Source organism: Callithrix jacchus, chromosome 9 (genome assembly GCF_049354715.1).
Source record: "Callithrix jacchus isolate 240 chromosome 9, calJac240_pri, whole genome shotgun sequence".
In the NCBI taxonomy this organism is placed as follows: Eukaryota; Metazoa; Chordata; class Mammalia; order Primates; family Cebidae; genus Callithrix; species Callithrix jacchus.
Genome location: NC_133510.1, coordinates 14988461 through 15013032, shown reverse-complemented (window position 1 = coordinate 15013032; position 24572 = coordinate 14988461). Strand labels below are relative to the sequence as shown.

The 24572-nt window shown below is 40.0% G+C and overlaps 1 protein-coding gene across 7 annotated transcripts in view; it reads right to left on the bottom strand.

The window, feature by feature from the left end:
• The window catches only part of ADIPOR2 (adiponectin receptor 2), a 90884-nt gene that overhangs the window by 8976 nt on the left and 57336 nt on the right, over window positions 1–24572 (bottom strand). For 3 of the 7 annotated variants that reach the window (XM_078338435.1, XM_078338436.1, XM_078338434.1), the window contains 4 exons: window positions 21581–21836; window positions 18047–18145; window positions 6636–6755; window positions 1795–1966 (listed from right to left, as the gene is read on the bottom strand). In XM_078338435.1, the coding sequence (XP_078194561.1) occupies window positions 1795–1966; window positions 6636–6755; window positions 18047–18100 (346 nt within the window). In that variant the 5' untranslated portion in view covers window positions 18101–18145; window positions 21581–21836. The remainder of the gene's footprint in view (window positions 1–1794; window positions 1967–6635; window positions 6756–18046; window positions 18146–21580; window positions 21837–24572) is intronic. The other 4 variants (XM_054239185.2, XM_054239186.2, XM_035255439.3 and 1 more) reach the window with 2 other exon arrangements.

The following is a 24572-nucleotide window of genomic DNA, read 5'->3' as shown; positions in this document are numbered from 1 at the left end:
AAACTGTTCTCCAAAGAAAGATGCCATGTTCCTATTGCTTAGGGAAGGGCTACCTAACACAAGGAAGGTACAGAAATTTCAAGTTCAACATTTGCTACGTGATTCTATCATTTTAATTAAAACTCACCCTTGAATTAAAAGTCAACAAGAAACTTGATTTGACTCTCTACTCTCAACTACACTAACAGACAGGAACTTAGAGGCACCATGGAAATCAAATGTGTGATAAGAAATACAAGTCAAATGGAGTAAGGCCAAAAACTAGTATATTTTCAAAAGGTTGTACAATCATCGCCACTACCTAATTCCAAAGTATTTTCATCACCCCAAACAAAATACTATACCTGATATCATCCCCCATTGCCCACTCCTCACAGTCCTAAACAACTGCTAATCTACTTTCTCTCTTTATGGATTTTCCTGTTCTAGACATTTCATGCATGCAGAATCAAACAACATGTGACCTTTTGTGTCTGGCTATTTCACTTAGCGAATGTTTTCAAGGCTCCCCCATGTTGTGGCATATATCAGTGCTTCACCCCTTTTTGCGGCTAAATAGTGCTCCAGTGTATGAATATATCATATTTTGTTTATCCATTATCTGTTGACAAGACATCTGGGTTGTTTCTACTTTTTAACTATTGTGAATAACGTTGCTGTAAACTTTTGTGTACAAGTTTTTATGTGAACATATTTTCAGTCATCTTGGGTAATATACTAGGGGTGGATTTCTGGTAACTCTGTTTAACTTTTTGAGGAACTGCCAAACTTTTCCATAGGGACTGCCCCATTTCACATTCCTACTGGCAATGTATGAAGTTTCAATTTCCCCACATCCTTGCCAAGACTTGTTTTTCATTATAGCCATCCTAGTGGGTGTGAAGTGGTGAGATTTCTCAATGCATTTCTCAAAGCATTTGATTTGCATCTTCTTAAATGCCTAATGATGATAAACATCTTTTCATGTGCTTATTGGCCATTTGTAGATCTTCTCCAGCAGAACATCTATTCAGATTTTTTACCCATTTTTAAAACTGGTTATCTTTATTGTTGAGTTATAGATTAGATCCTTACCAACTAGTTGATTTGTAAATATTCTCTCTCATACTAAGAGTTGGTCTTTTCACTTTCTTAATAATGCACTTTGATATAACAATGTTTTTAATTTTGATGAAGTCCAATTTATCTATTTTTTCTTTGCTTATGTGTTAGGTGGCAATTCTAAGAAACAGTCACCTAATCCAAAGTCACAAGGATTTGTATCTGTTTTCTCCTACAGATTTTATAGTTTTTGCTCTTATGTTTGGGTCTTTGATCCATTTTGAGTACACTTTTGTATATGATGTGAGTTTGGGGTCATTCTTTTACATATGATCAGCTGTCCCAGCACCATCTGTTATAGTTCATATTCTACTTCAGACCAAACTAAAAATTAACACTGCGTATAAGTAACGAATTTGAAAATATCAGATTACTTCTATTAAATACTATATTCTTCTCAATGGTCACTAAAATATGAAATCACATTTTGTATAGCAACTTTTTCTTGGCCTGGTTTGAAGACAGTATCTGAAAATCCAGTAGAGAGAAATGTGACTTAAGTTGTAACAAGATCATAGTGCAAACCAGGATAGTCTAGGAGTAAATCAGTGAGAAAATTCATCATTAGAAATTCAGAAAACAAAATGGCAAATCCAAATACATTTCTGAAGTTCTATCCCTTACCCTCGAATACATGAATATAAAAAGGAATAAAATGAATTGCCAGCTCATTATATCGCTGACCTTACATACCTAAGAGATGTGTCCAGATGTTGCCGGTTTCTGTGTGTATTCTGAAAATGCTCTTAAAACAGGCCCGGAAAGAAGGCATAGGAGGTCGGTGTCCATGTAAAAGAAAGTCGTTATCCTTGAGCCAGTCTGGTAGTACATCATGAGGGATCACTCGCCACCGACCTTCCCATACCTGCCAGAGGAGTATTATCAAACATCTTTGTGATTTTAGTTGTCAACTTAGCAACACTGAACCCAACAACTATGTCTTACCACATTGCTTCACAATGGTAAAAATAACTCATTTTTTCAAAGGCAAGTATCTCAAAATATATAATGTCTTATATTCCGAGTTCTTTAAAAAGACTAATGAAAAAGATATTTTTAAGTAGGGGCCTTAGGAAAAGGAAAAAGTAAACAAATGTATAGAACATGCCCTAAAGAGTGGTTTCAAGCTTTGTTTCAGTCTGGCTGACAGTGGGTTGAAGTTTCCAAAGTCTCACTCATACAGGCCCCCTTCACCCTATATAACAGACTTTACCTCTGATAAATCCCTGTGGTATTAAATATGAACATCTTTATATTTAATATTTCTGTTGGTAAAAAAAGAATTACATAGACTCACACTTCTGTGCCTTTTGCTAAAATCTCTCCCTCCACCCTACTCTTTCTTCTCTTCCCACTACGCAAATATGATAAAGCATAAAAGAAAGTATAGGACTCAGAAAATTGTGGATCCCTGACATTAACTAACTGCATGATTTTTAATTAACTATAAAACCTCCAAGCTGCTATTTATTCATTTGTAAAATAGCGCTTCAGTTACTTCATAAGGAAATCATGAAGATCAAACAAAATGACACAAAGTATTTCATGAATTAATTAGTAATCCCTAGCATCTACTCCAAGGCAGTACATGACTAACCCCAGAGGCTATCACCTGTCAGAGAGTTAGTGACAAACCCACCGTTCTCATGCTGCAGAGAGATGGCAAAGAAGCTCAGCCTTAACTGCCCTTCCAGTTCCTCAGTGCCCTTTCCTCCCTTTTCCTCATGGTCCCTCCCACATCAGATTCTAGAGGAAAAGCGATCAGGGAGCCAATATCCCTTCTGTAGGAAGTCTGTCAATCTCTGCACTCTGCTTCTTTTAATGTCTCAAAGTCCCAAGAGTTCACACCACAAGGACTACTTAATCTTGAACTAACTTGCTTCTGCTAGAACGAAAGATGCAAGGAAAAATGCCAGGCACATGGTCTATCTTCCAACTAATGTGGGCTCAGCAATCCTTCCAGTCTATCACCCTATAAAGCAAGAATCCAGGCTAACAATCAGCAAGATTCACCTTGAGACAATGACATCCACCCTCCCCCCTACAGGGGTCTTGTGACAAACAATATGGCTAAACCACTGAAACTTGCTCTCTACTCTATGGAAAGACTGCCACTTACTCGCCAGCCACTGTGCCCATTCCTTTTGCTCCACAACCTGTTTCTTGTTCTCTGCTTTGTGTAACATCTCTACCTCCAAAGGAAGTGAGGACTAACAATTTAAGAACAGATGTGTCCCTCTTAACACTCTATCCAAACTAGCCACCCCGCTGCCGCCTCTTCCTTGCTCTTTCTGTTCCCAGCCCGCATACCTGTCCTCCCTCCCTTCCAACTCAAAACTTGGGGCCTACAGTTTCTGCAGTTAATCTGGTTATTCTATGCTTGTTCCTAACATATGATAAAATAAAATAATGCCAAAAGACTAATCTAGATTTTTAACATCTACTGCCAATAGTACTACCACTTACAAAAGTATGAGATTTTTCATGGGACTTTATGGAGAGAAAGAAAGAATAGGGATCAGGGATCTAGTATCCCTTCTGTTGGAACTGCTGGATGTCTGTCAACCTCTGCAGCCTGCTTCTTTTAGTGTCAGAGAGAGAGGCCAAGATAATGCATTTTTTGCATTAAACTTGAATTTGGGAAAAGACCACTATTGTTGAGATTAACCTTACAAAGTGTTACTACTATCTTACTTTAGGGAATTTTTCTCCCCTGAAATGGAGTCTTGCTCGGCTCACTGCAACCTCCACCTCCCAGGTTCAAGCAATTCTCCTGCCTCAGCCTCCCGAGTAGCTGGATTACGAGTAATGGGACACCACATCCAGCTAATTTCTGTATTTTTAGTAGAGAGCGGGGTTTCACCATATTGGCCAGGTTAGTCTCAAACTCCTAACCCACCCGCCTCAGCCTCCCAAAGTGCTGGAATTAGAGACAGGAGCCACTGCACCCAGCAGGGAATTTTCTAAGAGAAAGAGGAGGATAGAAAAGATGTAAGGATTGCCTTACATCTTCAAGGCAATTCACAATGTGCAAACAGCTCTGCTGTATCAAAAGTGCTACTCTGCTACCCCACACAGTCAGAAGAGTCATATGTTCCCTTTGTACATTCGAAAAGAATATGTGAGTTTCTTACTGGTTATGTATGCATATAATTTCAGAGTGATTTTCCCTGTTATTTCTAAACAAACGTTCTAGTGGTCTACATACTGAGTCAAAGAGCTATACTTTCTTAATTACACTGCAATTAGTGACACGTTCAATAGACAGTGCACCCTCATTCTCAACCTGGAGTCACATACAGTCAGCCAAATTCTAACACAAATAGATATTCTTGTTTATCCCCTAGAATTAAAAAAAAAAACAGGATCACAGCTTAGCCAAAGACATATTTATATACAAGCTTGACAAAGACACTGCCTACCTTCAAATACCTTATCAATAATCCCCTGGGTATTTGAGTATATTAAGACCATAAAATGCACAAAAATGTTCCTGAAAAAAAAAAAAACAAATAGTGTGTGACTCATGCCTGTAATCCCAGCACTTTGGGAGGCCAAGGTGGGCAGATCCCAAGGTCAGGAGATCCAGACCAACCTGGCCAACATGGTGAAACCTCGTCTCTACTAAAAATACAAAAATTAGCTGGGCATGGTGGAGCGTACCTGTAATCCCAGCTACTCAGAGGGCTGAGGCAGGAGAATCACTTGAGCCAGGGAGTCGGAGGTTCCAGTAAGCCGAGATCATGCCACTGTACTCCAGCCTGGCAACAGAGCAACACTCCGTCGCAAAACAAGCAAACAAACAAACAAATTGCCCACAGCACACATCCTATTCCCACATGGGCCCGGTTATGCTGGTAAATAGCAAAAACTGAAGTCTAGGAGAAAAAAGAGTGACCAAAATCAAACATGAAAACAAAGACTAAATTATCCACAGCACATTTCACATTAAACTGTCTCTGTTTACTTGCTTCCAATCCAAGAAATAGAATCCCTGTGTCATTAGATATGGCTTGTTTTCAAGTGTGGTCAGTTGCACTGCCATGTCAGGGTAGAGCCACACCAGAGAACACTGTGTAATAGGATGCCTCTTCTTTCTGCTGTCATAAACAAACTGTAAGGGATATTTACAACATTCCTCTTTCTTCAGTAGATCATAGTTTGTAGCAAACAAATGTTCTGCCCTATTTATTCTCTCATTCACTATTAAATTTAGAGTTTTATTTGCTTTATTCTTTGCTTTATTCTTTGCTCTCTGTTCAGAAAGGTAGGACAAAAAGGCAGTTAAGTCAGCTACAGTTCCCCGCTGATATATAAATATTAAAATTCCCTAATGGCCCAGATACTAAATTTGCCAACTTTGAGAGATTTCTTCACACCAAATTTCCGTTTTAAAAAACAAAATAATTGTTTGTATCCCTTTGTGCTATTTATCCTGAGACAGTGATCACTAGAATGAATCTACCGTTTTGTTCAGTTGTTTCTTATTTTCAAAATGGCTAAAATTTTCTATTACAGACCCATAAATGTTTAAACTCCCCCTGAAACCTACTGGACCCTTAGTCTTGGAAAGGATGTCTATGTTCAGATCACAATGTTCTCTTTTCATACCCTGATCCAAAGTATAGTATTCTAAGTCCACTGATCCCAATTACTTCCAGCATCACTGTGAATGTAAGAAAACCTACGTTTAGTTTCCTGGATCTAAGACCATGTGTATAAAAAGTTTTGGTTTCATAAAAGTCATGAAAAGCTAAGTGTCACAAAAATTTCTCTCTAAATAATAAAGAGTTCTCCAGAAATGTTTAATAAATCAATTTATATACACATACACATACAGACAGACTGACTTATGTTGTTTAGATCCTACCTGCCAGGGCCCTTATTGATCTGATTGATCAAGTACCTACAAGTTTACCAGTGTGTCTATTTTCTCTAAGCAGGCAAAGTTAATTATAGTTACTACTTTAGAAAAAAAGAAAAAAGGATCCCATAATAGGTCCTAGGCAATCAGACAATGAACTGGAAGAAAAAACCTTTGAGACTGAATATATACCAGCTGTACTGAAAATACCAATGTGCATGAAAACTGGAAAATTTTTCTCTCAAGAGTAGCCTGATTACCCATAGAATCTCTAGAAAGAACAGAACGTTTACCATTGCAGTCAATCAGCAGAACAGATTCAAGGGACCTGAGGAGGGCATTTTAATATCTCCAGGTGTCAACCACCCCTGATTATGTTTCATCCTCTTTGTCTAAACCATCAATAAGACATTTACTCCATTAACCTACATTAGGAAATGTTTGTTTCCCAGCTGGTTATCCTAATTTTATCAGAGCTTTATCATGGCTACTGCAAGCAAACAAATGTGTCTTCAATAGGGTTACAGTCCCAAGACCACTTCTGTCCCCATCTTGCCACACATCTTCACCAAAGCAAACCAAAGGCTACAGTACTACCACTCTCTTTAAAGGTTTCTGTTCGGGAAGGGCTACTATATAGCATGACAATTACAAGAAATTGCACTCTTACCTTACAAACAAATTCTTCCATTTTTTCCATAGCATGATGGGCTTGTAAGAGAGGGGACATGCCCATAAACCCCTCATCTTCCTGAGGAGCTTCATCACTGCACTCGTGTTCCTCAGAGCTCTGCAAGGCAATCACATAAGCAGTCAAGGACAGAGACTGGGAGCCAAATGGCACAATCAATACATTTTCCTTACAGAATTAAAATTTAAAAAAATATTTTTTTGAGACGGAGTCTCACTCTGTTCCCTGGAGTGCAGTGACACGATCTTGGCTCACTGCAATCTCCGCCTCCTGGGTTCAAGCAATTCTCCTGCCTCAGCCTCCCGAGTAGCTGGGACTACAGGCGCGCACCACCATGCCCAGCTAATTTTTGTATTTTTAGTAGAGATGGTGTTTCACCATGTTGACCAGGATGGTCTCGATCTCTTGACCTTGTGATCCACCCGCCTCGGCCTCCCAAAGTGCTGGGATTATAGGCGTGAGCCACCGCACCTGGCCTTATTAAGTGATTTCTATGCATCAGGCAGTGTTCCCATGACTTTACATGCACGAAGTTATTCTCGCTACAACTGGTGAGACAAGAGGCATACTATTACATACTCCATTTACAAAAAAGGAAACACTCAGCTCCTCTGGGCTCAGCTTTACCCTGCTAAAATTTCTATTGGTCTGGGAACTTACGTATATGCATTATGAAAAGAAAACCATGATCCTTGGCTCTCAATCTTTAAGTGTGCCCCACAATCACATGAGGGAGCTTGTGACAAATACAGATTCCAACTGCAGAGATTTCAATTTTAGAATATTTAGTTTCTAATACTCTTTCTAAAAAACCTTTCCATTTCATAAGGAATCAAAGAGACTAACCTCTCCATCACCTCAAATAAGGAAGGGATTCCTATGCACAGGTAAATTTAATCTAACTGTACACACAGATATTTTATTTAATGTTACTTGAGAGCCAATTCCATAACTACACTATCACCTATCACAGGGTCTCTTTTTCCACAATTCTGATCACCTATGGAAATAATCTAATTTCAAATGTATTAAAGGCAAATAAGCAATGAAATTGCCATATCGCATTTTTGACAATAAACCAATGAAAAGAAATTGCCCCTTTGAAGAGAAAAAGTATTATCATCCCCCTGACAAGAGTCCCAGAGTACAATACACATACATTCACATAAAACCTCAGTTTCCTCATCTGTAAAACTGATTCTAATATCTATTCCATAAGGCTACTTTAGGAACGAATAATATATTCAAAAGGGCTCAAAAAATTGCTTCACACATTGTGAGAGATCAATAAACGTGAACCACCATTATTCTGAAATAGTAAGAATGCATTTATTAGCCGGGCGCGGTGGCTCAAGCCTGTAATCCCAGCACTTTGGGAGGCCGAAGCGGGTGGATCATGAGGTCAAGAGATCGAGACCATCCTAGTCAACATGGTAAAACCCCGTCTCTACTGAAAATACAAAAAATTAGCTGGGCATGGTGGCGTATGCCTGTAATGCCAGCTACTCAGGAGGCTGAGGCAGGAGAATTGCCTGAACCCAGGAGGCGGAGGTTGCGGTGAGCCCAGATCGCGCCATTGCACTCCAGCCTGGGTAACAAGAGCGAAACTCCGTCTCAAAAAAAAGAAAAAAGAATGCATTTCTTATATCTAAGATTAAAGAAGATTAGTTAACCTTCCCTAAGCATCTAAATAGTATACCTCCCCATGCACTCCTTTTGTACATCTCTTTATAGAAACTATTTGAAACCATTTAGGCACAGAACTTTAAAATTGTTGGTGATAAATTCATTCAACAACTATTTGTTATACGCCACTCAAAGACTAACCAGCTTAGACTCTGAGGATATGGTGGGGTGGGGGTGGGGGGGCACCAAAAAGGCAACATTCTTACCACCAATGGAACTGAAGAGTCTACAAGCAACACCAATTATTAAACATAAATATATAAGCTTTATATATTTGTTTTATACATTTTTATAAAATATGTTTTAAAATAAAATATAAGTCACACAAATATATGTTTTGATTTGCACTGCAATGAAAAATAATAGGTGATTAAAGATAACAATGGGAAACCTGATACAGAATGAAGTAGGGGTAGAGAACTTAACCTGAATACTGAAGGATGAGCAGCAGTTAGCCAGAGGTGTGGGTGTAAGAGCACTCCAGGCAGAGGAAAGAGCCATGTTTGAAGGCTCTGCTGAAAAGAATCCAGCCTGTTTAAGAAACTGAAATAAGGCCAATGTGGTTGCAGCTCAGTGAACATGGAGAAGACTGTCCTGAAATGAAGTTGGACAGATAAAGGGAGCTGTGAGATCAAGCAGAATCCTACAAGTTATAGAAAGGATTTGGGATTTTACCCTAAGTGCAACGGGAAACAAATGAATTTTTAAAATGGGAATGGCATAATAAACTTTGCTCTTTTTTTTTTTTTTTTTTTTTTTGAGATGGAGTCTTGCTGAGTCGCGCAGGCTGGAATGCAGTGGCACAATCTTGGCTCACTGCAACCTCTGCCTCCTGGGTTCAAGTGATTCTCTTACCTCAGCCTCCTGATTTGCTAGGATCGCAGGTGCTCACCACCACACCCAGCTAATTTTTGTTATTTTTAGTAGAGATGGGTTTAACCATGTTGGCTGGGATGGTCTCGATCTCTTGACCTATTGATCTGCCCACCTCAGCCTCCCAAAGTGCTGAGATTACAGGCGTCAGTGCCATCACACCCAGCCTAAACTTTGCAATTTCAAGAGCTCTCTCTAGGAACTGTGTGAAGAATATATTGGGACTGTACAAGAAACAAAACAGAAAGTCCTGTCAGGAGGTCTATTTCAGATGGGAGATGGGAGATGGTGGTGGCTTAAAGTAATGGCAGCACAGATGATGAAAAGACCATTTTAAGTTAAATTGACACAACTTGAGTTTTATAATAAGTTTGAATTTAGCTTCTATTTCCAAATTCCTCAAAGAGGTTAATACTTAAAATCCTCAGCTAAAGCTAACCAAGGCAGATCTCTTAATAAAAGCTCAGAAGTTAACTATGATGAGATACCATTTTGCACCCACTAGGATAGTTATATTCAAAATATAGTAACAATAGTTAGTGTGGGTGTGGAGAAAGTGGAACCGCCACACATCGCTGGTGGGAATACAAACTGGTGTGGCTGATTATGAAAAACAGTCTGGTGGTTTCTCAAAATATTAAACACAGAGTTAACATATAACCCAGCAAAATCCCTCCTGAGTATATACCCAGCATAAATGAAAACAAGTCCACACGAAATTTTGTACATGAATGATAATAGCAACATTTTTTGCAACGGTCAAAAAGTGGCAACAACCCAAGTGTCCATCAATTAATTATTAGACAAACAAACTATAGTATGGTAATTCCCCCTCATCCACAGGAAATATGTTCTAAGACCCCCAGTGGATGTCTGAAATCATGGATAGTACAGGACCCTATATATGCTGTGTTTTTTCCTATACATACATACATATGATGAAATTTAATTTATAAATTAGGTAAAGAGATTAACAATATTCAACAATAAAACAGAGCAATTATAACAATACACTATTTTAAAAAAGGTATGTGAACATGCTCTCCCACTCAAAATATCTTAGTGTATTGTACTCACACTTCTTGTGATCTGTGACCTTATAGCCCAGACAGGTACTAAGTAACTAAGTAGCCAGCCATCTGCAGCATAGATATGCAGGAGAAAGGACTGATTAATTTACTGGGTAAGGAAGAGAGGGCAAGAAGGTGTGAGACTTCATCACACCACTCAGATCAGCACAAAGTTTAAAACTTATTAATTATTTCTGGAATTTTCCATTTAATATTTTCAGTTCTCAGTTGACCTGGGGATAATTGAAACCACAGACTGAAACCACAAATAAGAAAGGACCTCTGTATATCCATACAATGAAATATTATTCAGTCATAAAGTAAATGCAGTACTGGTACATACCACAATATTGATAAACCTTAAAATCATTATGCTAGAAGCTAGACACAAACACCATGTCTTATGATTCCATTTATTAAAAGTCCACAATAGACAAAGACATAGTGACAGAAAGTACAGTTGAAGCTGCCTAGGGTTGGGGGTAAAGATGAGAAGTGATGGCAAATGGGTTAAGAGGTTTCTTTGGGGGATGATGAAAATGTCCTAAAGTTAGACTGAAGTGATAGTTGTACAACGCTGTGACAAATAAAACTACTGAATTGTACACTTTAAATGGGTTAATTTTATGGTATATAAAATTTATCTCAAAAAAAAAATTTTAAGGGTCAACTGAGAGTAAATGTGGCCTTTTCCTTTAACAGTAAATAAATCTAGCTTTATTTCCCTAATAATCCTCAGAGAATGTGTTAAGATTTCTTTGCAAAGCATGTTCCTAAGAATGTTTAAATACATTAACTATTTTAAATAAAATATTTAGGCAATGGTTTTAGTGGTTGTTTTTTGTTCCCCCCTCCCTCTTAGCTATCTCCTATAGGAAGGAGGTTGGGGTTTGTTTTGTTTTGTTTTGTTTTCCCAGAAACGGAGACTTGCTCTGCCATCCAGGCTGGAGTGTACTGGCGCGATCTCAGTTCACTGCAACCTCCGCCTCTGGGGTTCAAGGGATTCTCCTGCCTCAGCCTCCTGAGTAGCTGGGATTAGAGGTGCCTGCCACCACACCTGGCTAATTTTTGCATTTTTGGTACAGATAGGGTTTCACCATGTTGGCCAGGCTGGTCTTGAACTCCTGACCTCACGATCTGCCCGCCTCAGCCTCCCAAAGTGCTGAGATTAGAGCTGTGAGCCACTGTGTTCAGCCAGGAAGGATGTTTTAAAACAGCAGTGAGCATCTTAGTCATGAAAAAAAAAAAAAAATACATATATCCAGGATCCAAAGACTCTGATTCAGCAGGACTGGAATAAATCCTGGCCTTTGTATTTTCTATAAAGGGCAGTATGTGATCAGGTGCGCACTGCTAATAGGTTTACTGATTTAAAGAAACTTGATGGTAAATTAAGACTTGTACAAAAAGATAATCCGTCTGTAATATACTTAATTACCTTAAATCTTACTTCATAAATTCAGACTTCCACTTAATAAAAAACAAGACCCCCCTGCTGCTTCTCCTGTTTTGCTTTTATCCTTATTCATGACTGGCATTTGAATGCCAATCTCCACAACCTGTGAGCCTAAGAGCTCCCATCATTTTTTAAATGAAGCCTAAGCAATTAATTAAGATCTATATCTCCTAAAAGAGGGGAAAACACACTCAAAGAAAATGAAGAAAATGATGCAAAATTGTTATGTGAATGACTCTACTATGATATATTCATTTTATTTGCTTTCAAAATAAACAGAAAACCCATTACTCTGAGGTCTCCATATGCAAGCCTGGAGCCTAAAAATCTGAAGTCCTGTTGCCTCTAATCGTCTTCCATGGGGCGCCATTGTCCCTAATCGCCCAGCAGAGCTTCCCTGGACAATCCCCTCACCCAACCCTGCCATCTTAACTGTTATTATGGTAAGACTCTTGCTCCACCCACCACTGTAACTGAACTTACTCTGTAACACCCCCACCCCCCAAAAAACTACCCAAACCTATAAAACCAACTCCTATCCCACTGCCCTTTGCTAATGCCCTTTCTGGCCTTAGCCCACCTGCACCCAGGTGAATAAACAGCCATGTTGCTCACACAAAGCCTGTTTGTGGGGGGGGTCGCTTCATTCAAAGCGTGCGTTTTCAACATTTGGTGTCGAAACCCGGGACGGGAAACTCCTACGGGAAACCAAACCCCCATCCCTTTCTTGTGCTCCCTCCATGAAGAGATCTACCTACCGACCTGCGGTCATCAGACCAGACCACAGACGCACACCACCAGCTATTTTTGTAAACACGCACACCATCGGCTATTTTGGTAAACAGTCTCTCTTTTTTGCTTTCCCATTCTTTTGCCTTTCCCTTTCCACTTCCCCTTTCAGTTTTGTCCTTTTTTCTACAGCAAAGACAAGGAAAATCAGGTAAACCAGGTTCTTCTGTGAGGTTCAGGACCAGAAAAGTCCTACGCAGGTCTCAGATCCAGGGATCCAGTTCTCCTCAGGGATTTGACTATCGTGAAGACATTCACCCTGGTCATTCGCCCACAAGGCTCATGGCCAATATTGGTGGCCAGTCAACGTAGAGGATGCTCTCTTTGCTCACCAACAAGGAGGTTCAACCCAGGTGCAACTAGAGACGCCTGCTGTGCAGCTGGGTTGCCTGCCCATTTTCCTTGTCTCTGCTCCCTTTCCAGAACCATGGGCAATCATCCGTCCTCTAGCCCTCCCTCCTCTCCGCTGGCCTGTGTTCTAAAAAACCTCAAGCCTCTTCAACTGTCTCCTGACCTAAAACCCAAACGTCTCATCTTCTGTAACACTGCATTCTCTTTACTGGGCCACTGCATGGCCACAATACGAGTTAAACAACGGCTCCAATTGGCCAAAAAATGACACCTTCAACCTCTCTATTTTAAAATATTTAAACAATTTTTGTCGCAACATGGGTAAATGGTCTGAAATTCCCTACGTCCAGGCATTTTTTTTACATACCAATCCCTCCCTAATCTCTACTCCTTCTCTTCCCTTCCATCTGCCCTCCTTCTTCTGCCAGTAAGCCAGAATCCTCCTTGTCCATCAACCCTTCCAATGTTTCTCCTCTCCACCCGTCCAAACCAGGCCCTAATCCAGGACCTAACCCCATCCCCTAGAGCCTTACTTCTCTTCCTCTGCCCACAATCCACCTCCTTATGCCCCTCCTGCCACCTCCCCACCTCATACGTGGCCCAGCTTACAGTTTAGTCCCTAGGCTACCTCCTCTGCCCCTCTCCAACAATTCCCCCTTCCAGAGGTGGCTGGAGCCAAAGACATAGTTAGGGTACACATTCCTTTCTCTTTGTCCAACCTTTCCAAATTGGCCACCAGTTAGGCTCCTTTTCATCAAATTCTCCAATACTTAACCCAGTCCTATAATCTCACCTGGAGTAACTTAAATGTCATCCTTACTTCTACTCTCATCCCTAAAAAATGCTTAATATGTATTTTATCACCCAATCAGCCCCTAACATTACAGTAAGGTACAGAAGTTAGAATCTGGCCCTCAAATCCCACAACAGGAATTAAGCAACCTCACCTTCAAGGTGTTCAATAATAGGGAAAAATCTGCCCAGTGGCAGCGCATCTCAGAACTACAAATGCTTGCCTCTGCCATAAGACAAACCCCAGCCACACCACTGGCTCACGAAAACTTCAAAGCACCCAGACTGCAGCGCGTCCAGCCACCCCTCCTGGACCTTGCTTCAACTGTCGGAAACCTGGCCACTGGGCCAAGGAATACCTGCAGCCCAGAATTCCTCCTAAGCCCTGCTCCGTCTGTGCGGGGCCCCACAGAAAGTCGACTGTCTGACTCACATCGCTGCTCCCAGAGCTCCTGAAGCTCAAACCCTTGGCTTGGCGGCTAAAGACTAACGCTCCCTGAGCATCTTGGAAGCCCCCTGGACCATCACAGACACCGAGCTTTGGGTAACTCCTATGATGGAGGTTAAGTCCAACCCCTTCCTAATCAACACAGAAGGCACCCACTCCATGCTGCCTTCTTTTCGAGGACCTGTCTCCTTGGTCTCCATAACTGTTGCCAGAATTGACAGCAAGGCCTCCTGGCCTCTCAAAACTCCCCAAGTCTGGTGTCACTTAGGCCAGCACTCCTTTCCACATTCTTTCCTAATTATCCCCACTTGTCCAGTTCCCCTGTCAGACCAAGATATCCTAGCAAAACTGACTGCCTCCTTCACTATTCCTGGGCTACAGCCATGCCTCATGCCTCCCTCTTCCCTGAACCCGTACCTCCCTCAACAGCTCCCTTTATGTCCCCCTACCTTAACCCTAGGGTGTCAAACACTGCCTTCCCATCTGTTGCTACAAGTCACTCACTCCTCATCATCCCCTTAAAACCTAACCACCCTTACCCTGCCCAGCTCTAGTACCCCATCCCACAACAGGCTTTAAAAAGTGTAAGCCTGTTATCACCCATCTATTGCAACATGGCCTTTTAATTCACCCTCCTGCTTCTTCAGCATCTGTACTCAATAGGGTATTGTGTATCCCCTTCCAAAGCCGAAATTTCTTCCCCATCTGTTACAATCTTTTGCCAGCATACAGGCGCTCTCCGTGCCAACTGTACCAAGTTAATTTCCCAAACCCCAACCCCATCCACCAAACAACAGCTTCTCTCCTTCCTGGTGTGGTTGCTACTTTCACCTCTGGATACCAGGTTTTGCTATTCTAACTAAGCCATTGTATAAACTCACTAAAGAAAACTTATCCAACCCTATTAATCCTAAATCCTTTCTTCACTCTTCCTTCCGCTCCTTAAAAACAGCTCCAAAAACTGCTCCCTCCCTAGCTCTTCCCAACTTTTCTCAAGCCTTTTCATTATATACTGCTAAAATACAGGGCTGTGTGGTGAAATTCTTACAAAGAAGCCAGGCCCACGGTCTGTAGCCTTTTTATCCAAACAACCTCACAGTCCTGGGCTTGACAACACACAGCAGCAGCTGCCACCCTAATACTCTTAAAATCCCTCAAAATCATAGGCTATGCCTCATTTACCCTCTAACTCTTACAACTTCCAAAGTTTTCTCTTTACACCTCACACACTTACTTTCAGCCCCTCGCCTTCTCCACCTTTATGCAGTCACCCCTACTACTTAAACCACACCTCAAAAAGTCTGTTTCTATTATTTTCTAATTATATACAGTGAATTTCTGCGCTCAAATTCACTGTACTCATTTACTTTTACATGGCCAGTTCTTGTTTAAGTTGCTGGTTTACACTTTTCCTCCAGGCAATTACAGCTAATATTTCAGTCTTAATCTGGCTCTTATTCTCTGTTCATACCCAATCTTGTTAATGAAAGTAAGTGGTTGCTTATAAATACCATATGCTTCCTCATATGCCATGAAAACAAAAGCTCTCCCTCCACAGTTACCCCACCAAACACCCTACAACCTTTAACAGCAGCAGCCATTGATGGTTCCCTTAGCATTTGGGTCCAAAGCTCCAGAGAAATGTTGCTTTTATGTAAACCAGCCTGGCCTCATATATAATGCCATCAATAAATTAAAGAGAGCCCAAAAGCTCATTAATCAGGCAAATGGTCGTTCTGAACCTGGCTGGACTGGCTGGACATTGTCTAACTGGGAGTCATGGCTTCTTCCAATCCTTAGTCCTCTGATACTAACTTTCTCCTTCTTTTATTTAAACCCTGTGTTTTTCCAATTAATCTCTCAATTCCTGCAGAATCGTACACAAATGATGACCAATCAATCAATATGACAAATGCTCCTTCTAACAATCCCACAATATTACCCCTTTCCCCAAAATCTCCCAGCAGTCTAAATTATTTCCCATTTTTAGGTTTCTGCCCCGCCCCAATCCCACTGGAAGAAGCCTTGAGAATCTTCGCCCCCACCCCCTAAAACCTGTTATCACCCCTTCTTCTCTAATTCTTTCTTTCTATATATAAAAAGACAGGTATGTCAGGTCTCCATGTGCAAGCCTGGAGCCTGAAAGTCTAAAGTCCTGCTTGCCTCAGCTAATCGTCTGCCACCCACCGCCTGCGTTTACCATTGTCCCTAACTGCCCAGCGGAGAAGCTCCTCACTCCACCCTGCCATCTTAAATATTATTACGATAATACTCTTATCCCACCCACCACTGTAACTGAATTTATGGTAATGTATATTTCTTGTCCCTATCCCCACCATTGTAACTGATCTTACTCTAACTTTCCACTGAATATCCCAAACCTATAAAACCAACTCCTAACCCACTGCCCTTTGCTAATGCCCTTTTTGGCCTTAGCCCACCTGCACCCAGGTGAATAAACAGCCATGTTGCTCACACAAAGCCTGTTTGGGGGGTCTTTTCATTCAAAGCACATGTTTTCAACAATTACAAAGTTAGAATGCATCTGAGAAGCAACATTACCCTGGCCTAACAGAAAATGAGGTATGCAACAACTTCTGTCAAAAAACAATAACAACTGTTGAATCTAACCTCTAGGCTCAACACAAACACTCAGGGACTGAGTTCAGAAACATTAAGTCAATCTGGTGCCAATTCTCATAAAGGCAGCTTTGCTCACCAGAAAGAGCAATCAGAAGACTTAGCACATGCTAAGTCATGTGACCTTGGGCAAATTACTATACTAACCTTTCTAAATCCTATTTTCATCCACTTTCAAAAAGAAATTATATCTGCTATTTCAGAGTACAGTTTTGAGAAGCAAATGAGAATGTCTGTGAAAGTGATACAAATTAAGGTATTAGAATTACTGAGAAGGCTACAGTCTACAGTTCAGATGTTTCAACTTCAAAACTGAAAATTTTAAGAAATGAGTCCTTTCTCCAAACACTAACAAAAAGTCGGCATATGGAACTCCCCAAATCATTTGAAGATATTAATATTTTGTCTTTAATTTCAGTCTCAAAACTGCAGTTCTCTGTAACTCTATCCCCCCTTTTTTCTAGCTCCCATATGTACTATACATTAACCCTGAAATTCGCAGCAAGCAACAGTACTGCATATAGAGTCTCTTTTTCAGCAAACAACTTCAACTCCAAAGAGAAACAACACACACAAGACAAATTTTCATAAAGAATAAAAACACAATTTCCTCCCTGGTAAATTGAGGAAGGGGCTTTTCCAGCTCTAACATTCCACAATCTATGGATCCTTTCATTCCTTGCCTCCTCATACAAAAATCTGTTAAAACAAATGAAAAGAAAATGGTTCTTTTGTTCATACTGCTAACTTTTGCATTGGCTCAAGATTAAAAGAAAATCAAATAGAGGCTTTCAGCGTAATAAAACAGTTAATTCACAAGGATGGGAAAAATCCCATTCACCTAATTATTTATTAGTGAAATTAAAACACAAATATTATCTACAGAAGATACCACTCCAACTAGTGAAGACAGTAAACAAAAATACATAGTATTAAAACAAATAGAAAAATCAATTAATGTAAATCTGATACAAAAGGGATTGGGTAGGCAAATTCTGGTCTCTGAAAACATATTTTGCTTTCCTTGCCTAACACAGCCATAACTCGTGGTCCCAAGAAGCATCTGAAGCAGGTAGCAGCTCCAAAGCATTTGATGCTGGATAAACTGACTGGTGTGTTTACTCCTCATCCATCCACCGGTACCCCCAAGTTGAAAGAATGTCTCCCTTTCATCATTTTCCTAAGGAACAGACTTAAGTATGGCCTGACAGGAGATGAAGCAAAGAAGATTTGCATGCAGTGGTTCATTAAGATCAATGGCAAGGTCCAAATTGACATAACCTACCCTGCTGGATTCATGGATGTCATCAGCATTTACAAGACCGGAGAGAATTTCCATCTGATCTATGTCACTAAGAGTTACTTGTTGTATGTCGTATTATACCTGAGGAGGCCAAGTACAAGTTGTGCAAAGTAAGAAAAATATTTGTGGGCACAAAAGGAATCCCTCATCTGGTGACTCATGATGCTCACACTACCCACTACCCTGATCCCCTCATCAAGGTGAATGATACCATTCAGACTGATTTAAAGACTTGGAAAATTACTGATTTCATCAAGTTTGACATTGGCAACCTGTGTGTGGTGACAAGGTGCTAACCTGGGAAGAATTGGTGTGATTATCAACAGAGAGAGGCACCCTAATCTTTCAAAGTGGTTCACATGAAAGACACCAATGGCAACAGCTTTGCCACTCGACTTTCCAACATTTTTCTTATTGGCAGGGGCAATAAACCATGAATTTCTCTTCCCCGGGAAAGGGTGTCCGCCTCACCATTGCTAAAGAGAGAGACAAAAGACTGGCAGCCAAACAGAGCAGTGGGTGAAATGGTCCTGGTGTGACATGTCAGATCTCTGTCCCCGGGTGACACATAATTAAAAATACTGTGACATGATAAAGAAAAAAATTCATCTCATAGTTAAAATGTAATAATATTATAAACAGAATTTTATTGCCATTAGAAATCCCACACTGACTAGACTGAAATTCTTTCAAGCTTGAAAATTCCTTAGATTCCAGAAGAACAGTATCAGTTTTAAAACTAGTTAAGAAACAGGCCTGTAAGCCCAGAACTTTGGGAGGCCAAGGCAGGCAGATCACCTGAGGTCGGGAGTTCAAGACCAGCCTGACCAACATGGAGAAACCTCATCTCTACTAAAAATACAAAATTAGCCAGACATGGTGGCACACGCCTGTAATTCCAGCTACTCAGGAGGCACAGACAGGAGAATCATTTGAACCCAGGAGGCAGAGTGTTGCAGTAAGCCGAGATTGAGCCATTGCACACTCCAGCCTGGGTAACAAGAACGAAACTCAGTCTCCCAAAAAAAAAAAAAAAAGGTATATAAAAATCTTATAGTGGTACAGTTACTGGCTTCTCAATATCTTCTCTAAGACAGTTAATAAGAATCTCGAATCTCACATTTCTAAAACTGGTACCACTCTTGATTTCCCTGCTTTAAAGCTGATCCTCCCTCTTGCTTGACCATTTTAGTTCAGCTCAGAGAATCAAGCCTTGATTCCTCTATTTTCCTCACTCTACAGCTACTCCCCTCCAAAATATACCCAGAATCCAACCATTTCCCTTGATTTCTGCTGCTCCCACCACGCTGTTTTAAGTGACATCATCTGTCATCCATATTCTAACACCTGAGTCCCTCTTCTGTTCTGTCTACAAATAATCCACTCCACATCTAGAGTGGCATTTTTAAAAACACAAATCTCTCCATGTTTAAACGCCCCAAAAGCTGCCCACTTGCCAGGCAATTTTATTAAAATAAAATTTAACTTCCTTTAATAGACCTGTGTAATCTGTTCTGGGACTGGCCCACTGACCTCATCTCATTTCACTCTTCTCTCTAGTTCCTTATGTTCTAACTACACTGGCCTTCTTTTGGTCCTTTTAAAAAAAAAACAAAGGCCAGGTGTGGTGGCTCACACTTGTAATCCTAACACTATGGGAGGCCAAGGCAGCGGATCACTTGACGTCAGGAGTTCAAGATCAGCCTGGCCAACAGCGTGAAACCCCATCTCTACTGAAAATACAAAAATTAGCTGGGCATGGTGGGTAGCTTGTAATCCCAGCTACTCAGGAGGCTCAAGCAGGAGAATCACTTGAACCCGGGAGGAAGAGTTTGCAGTGAGATGAGATGGTGCCATTGCACTCCAGCATGGGCAACAGACCAAGACTCTGTCTCAAAAAATATATATAAATAAAATTTTCAAAAGTAGAAGATGAAAGCAAAAGGAAGAGAAAGATGATACAAAAAGGTGCAGGCAGTGGTGGGAGTCAGGAGGGGAAGGCAATGAAGATAAGCATATTCCCACCTTTGAACCTTGGCACTAGCTTATTTCCTCTACCTGGAAACACTCTTCCCCAAGCTGCTGGTTCAAGTAGAGGCTTTCAAAATGTTAACCACAACCCATAGTAAGAAATGTATTCCATCTATTATTCATATTTATATACATAACTATATAAAGCTAGAACATAATTTAAATGTATATTACTATATACACACTTCAATGTTTTTATTATTTTGATCTTTAATTTTTTAACACTTTTTAATACTACAATTAATTTCAAAACCCACTAATTAAGGCACAACCCACAGTTTGAGAAACACTGTACTAGTAATAAAACATTAAACACATGCTATATAATTTGGACGTTCCAAAGCACATAGCAAAACATCTGTAACAATGACTTTCTGATACTTTTGCTCTATAGGTATAGTTTGCTGAAGGTTGCTCTTTTCTCTAGGAAATGAAAGAGTAAAATCTGTCTTCAGCTCTCAGAATTCTACGGACCCCCAAGGTATACACTGGAGGTAACCAATTTCGGGAAAAGTAGCTCCAACATGCAATTAGAATTTCTCCAAAAATAACAGATAACGTCATAACTAAAGTATGGTTAAATTAGAAATATTGTATGGTACCCATAGAACACGTCCTCTCACTTTAACAAGATAAAGCAGGTTAAGTATGCTTTTTTTTTTTGAGATCGAGTTTTGCTTCTTGTTGCCCAGGCTGGAGTGCAATGATACAATCTTGGCTCACCAAAACCTCCATCTCCCGAATTCAAGCGATTCTCCTGCCTCAGCCTCTTGAGTAGTTGGGATTACAGACATGTATCACCACGCCTGGTTAATTTTTTTTTTTTTTTTTTAAGTAGAGATGGGTTTTCTCCATGTTGGTCAGGCTGGTCTCAAACTCCCAACCTCAGGCAATCCACCCACCTTGGCCTCCCAAAGTGCTGGGATTAGAGGCATGTGTCAACACACCCGGCCAAGTATGCTTTTAAGTGTCAGCAGAAAGACACTATAAAATCAAATAATATCTAAACTAATTTAAGAATAAGAGGCTGGGCACAGTGGCTTATGCCTGTAATCCCAGCACTTTGGGATGCCGAAGCAGGTGGATCACCTGAGGTCAGGAGTTTCAAGACCAGCCTGACCACATAGCAAAACCCCACCTCTATTAAAAATACAAAAATTAGCCAGGCGTAGTGGCACACACCTGTAGTCCCAGCTACTAGGGAGGTTGAGGCAAAAGAATCACTTAAACTTAGGAGGTGGAGGTTGCAGTGAGCAGAGATTACACCACTGCACTCTAGCCTGGGTGGCAGAGAAAGACTTCATCTCAAAAAAATAATAATAATAATAAAGAATAAGAGACTTCAAGTTATCCAGAAGAAAAAAAATACAAATGTACAAGTTTCCTTCTTACTACCCCATCCTGCCTTCAGCAATGAACCCATACTTTTTTTTAATATTTTCCCCCTGCCAACTTTTTCCCTTGTTTACCATTCTTCCAACTTACTTTTTTATCATGGGAAGATACAACAGATGCCTCTAACATGGGCTCCAAATATCCTTGGTGGCTGTCATTATCACCTCTCCTTGTACCATCAAGTTGGTGCCCTTTTCTGAGCCTTATATCTGGCTCTGGAGTCCTGCTGCACCCCAATCGGTTTTCTGTTGGCTCGTTCATGGGATACCCAAGCCTTTCTTACAAACAGCTCTGTCTTTCTGTACCTCCTTCTTGGGAGAATGACTTTCAGGAGAGTGAGTTGATCCTAAGAAGATAAAAGTTTTGAAAAAATGCATTAAAGAAGTGCTGGGGGAAGATATCAATTATATTATTATATATCCAAATGAAGAATCCTCAGCAATCAATAATAATGAAAAAATAATGTATTTAAAAGCTACATTTTTGACAGGGAAGATAACCAAAAATCTCTTTTTAAATGAAAAGCACAGGTACAAGACGGCATGAATATTATGTTCCCACTTACATGTCATAAAAATATGTAATTATATGTAAGTGCATATTTACTAGAATAATTAATGAAAAATATTTAAAACCATGTTATTGGTACAGGAAAACACAGGGAAGACCTAGGGTTTGAAGTGAAAAAAGTACTTACTTTGTTCTGCCTGCATTTTTTTTTTTACCATATGTCATATTATGTTTAATTTAAAAAAAGAATATATACAATTAGAAATTAGAATTCTAAATACTGATTGTAAGAATTATTAGAAAAAATTGTACTAGAAAGAATATATGTAGGTTTATATATTATAGGTGGGCTTTACATACCCAATCTCATTTAAACATCACAATGACCCTATAGAGTATTTTTATTTCTAATACACAGGTAAAGGAAAACAAAATTCACCATACTGTATAAAAAGTAAACAAAGTCTTCAAATTTATACAGCACATATCAATAATATTTTGTATTCAAAAGGCTTAATGTCTTATATTTCAATTTTTTTGAGTTATTCTGAACTCTAACTAGACTACCCTAGAAGGAAGAAACTCAGGACTAAAGTGTACACGTTTTACATCCATCTGGGTTCCCAGAAAGTGCTATGCATACAAATGTTTAATGAATATTTGATAACATTTCAATGTTCTTAAGTGGCAAGAACATTTTCAGAAACCATTAATCTCTCTCTACACTGGAGTACAGTAAGTAAGTCCTAGCAGTTCAAGCTTTACAAGTCCTTGGCACTCTACCTCTTAACTCATGGTACACAAGCTTATTTTAGAAAATTTGTTGAATATCCAATTAAGGATTATCACAGCCAATCCAACCAGAAATACCAAACCAGGAAAGATAATATGCTAGCTAATAAATTCCATGCGGTTCCAAGTTCTCAGTGGGGAAAGGAAGTATAGGGTAAAGTGGGAGAGCCTAGATACCACACAAAGAAGATAATAGGTGGATTTAGTGTTCATGTATATGGATACATAGACTAAGAATTAGTCAAAGAATTAGAATTAGAGTAAGAATACTCAACTGTTGGTTTCATAAATCATGTGAGTTTGCTGTAGGATTTCTCAAAGAGTTTTCAAAGTATGCAGGGCAAGAGCAAACAAAAATCTAAGGATCACCAACCTGGGCGTGTACCTACCCAAGCACATTATACTACTAAGATTATAAATTATGCCCATTTCTGAAAGAGGAAACAATACTAATAATGGCTTCTATTTAATTATATTATTTAAAGTTCACAAAGCTATTCACACACACCATTTCATTTTGTTTCAGGAGAGAGGCAGCAAACATTTACTGAGAATCAACAAAGGTAAATTCTGTACCAGGTAATTTACAATGTGGTACTTCATACCATCTTTAAATACAGCCCCCTGAGGTACTATTATCCTCCAACAACAGATGAAGAAACTGATAATTAGATTGGATAACTTATTCAAGGTCATTAGGATAAAAGAGGAATAGCTATGTTACACCACATTTCTGAACCTCATAGAGTGCATGTGCTTTCCACTGCTCAACAAAATTAAGACTGAGATGAGTAAAAGATAAGAAATTGAACTCTAAAGTTAGTTGGCTTACATCACAAGAAAACTACAGAGTCAGGATCTGGATGTTCAAACTGTAACAAGTAGAATAAAGCTTTGTAAAGTGTTCTTGAAGTATCATTACACTATGTCGGGCACAGTGGCCCATGCCTGTAATCCCAGCACTTAGAGAGCCCATGGTGGGAGGATCAACTTGAGCCCAGGAGGTGGAGGTTACAATGAGCCAAGATTACGCCACTGTACTCCATTTGGAAAAGAAAAGAAAAATACCACCACACCAAACTTCTCTATCAGCAGGAGCTATACACGGAACAAGAAAAGGAAAAGGAAAAGGAAAAGGTAGGAGAGGAGGGGAGGGGGAAGAAGGGGGAGGGAGGGGGGAGGGAGGAGGAGGCGGCAGGAGAGGGAAGGGAAGGGGGGGCTGGAAGGGGAGGGTCACCACACCAAACTTCTCAACAGCAGAAGCTATATATGGAGGAGTGTTGCTCATTTATGAGACTATAAACGCATGGTCAGGTAGGCACAGTGGCTCACACCTGTAATCCCAGTACTTTGGCTAGCTGCGGCAGGAGGATCACTTGAGCCCAGCAGTCTGAAACTAGCTTGGGCAATAAAGCAAGACCCACCTCTACCAAAAAAAATATATATATATATATTTTTTTTTTTAATTAGCTGGATGTGGTGGCACATGGCTGGTGGCTGTAGTCCTAGCTACTCAAGAGGCTGAGGTGGGAGGCTCACTTGAACCCACGAGTTCGAGGTTACACTGAGCTCTGTTGGCCCTACTACACTCCAGCCTGAGAAACAAAGACCCTGTCTCTTAACAAAAAAATAAAAAACGGAAATGTTCCATTAATTAGAATTGTTTTACAATACTCATCTCAGAAAAAGAAATCAAATTACAAGAAATAAGATTTCCCCTATAATTTTTTAAGGAATTGTGTATCCTTAAAATAAAATAAACTTTCCAGAAAAGTCTTGA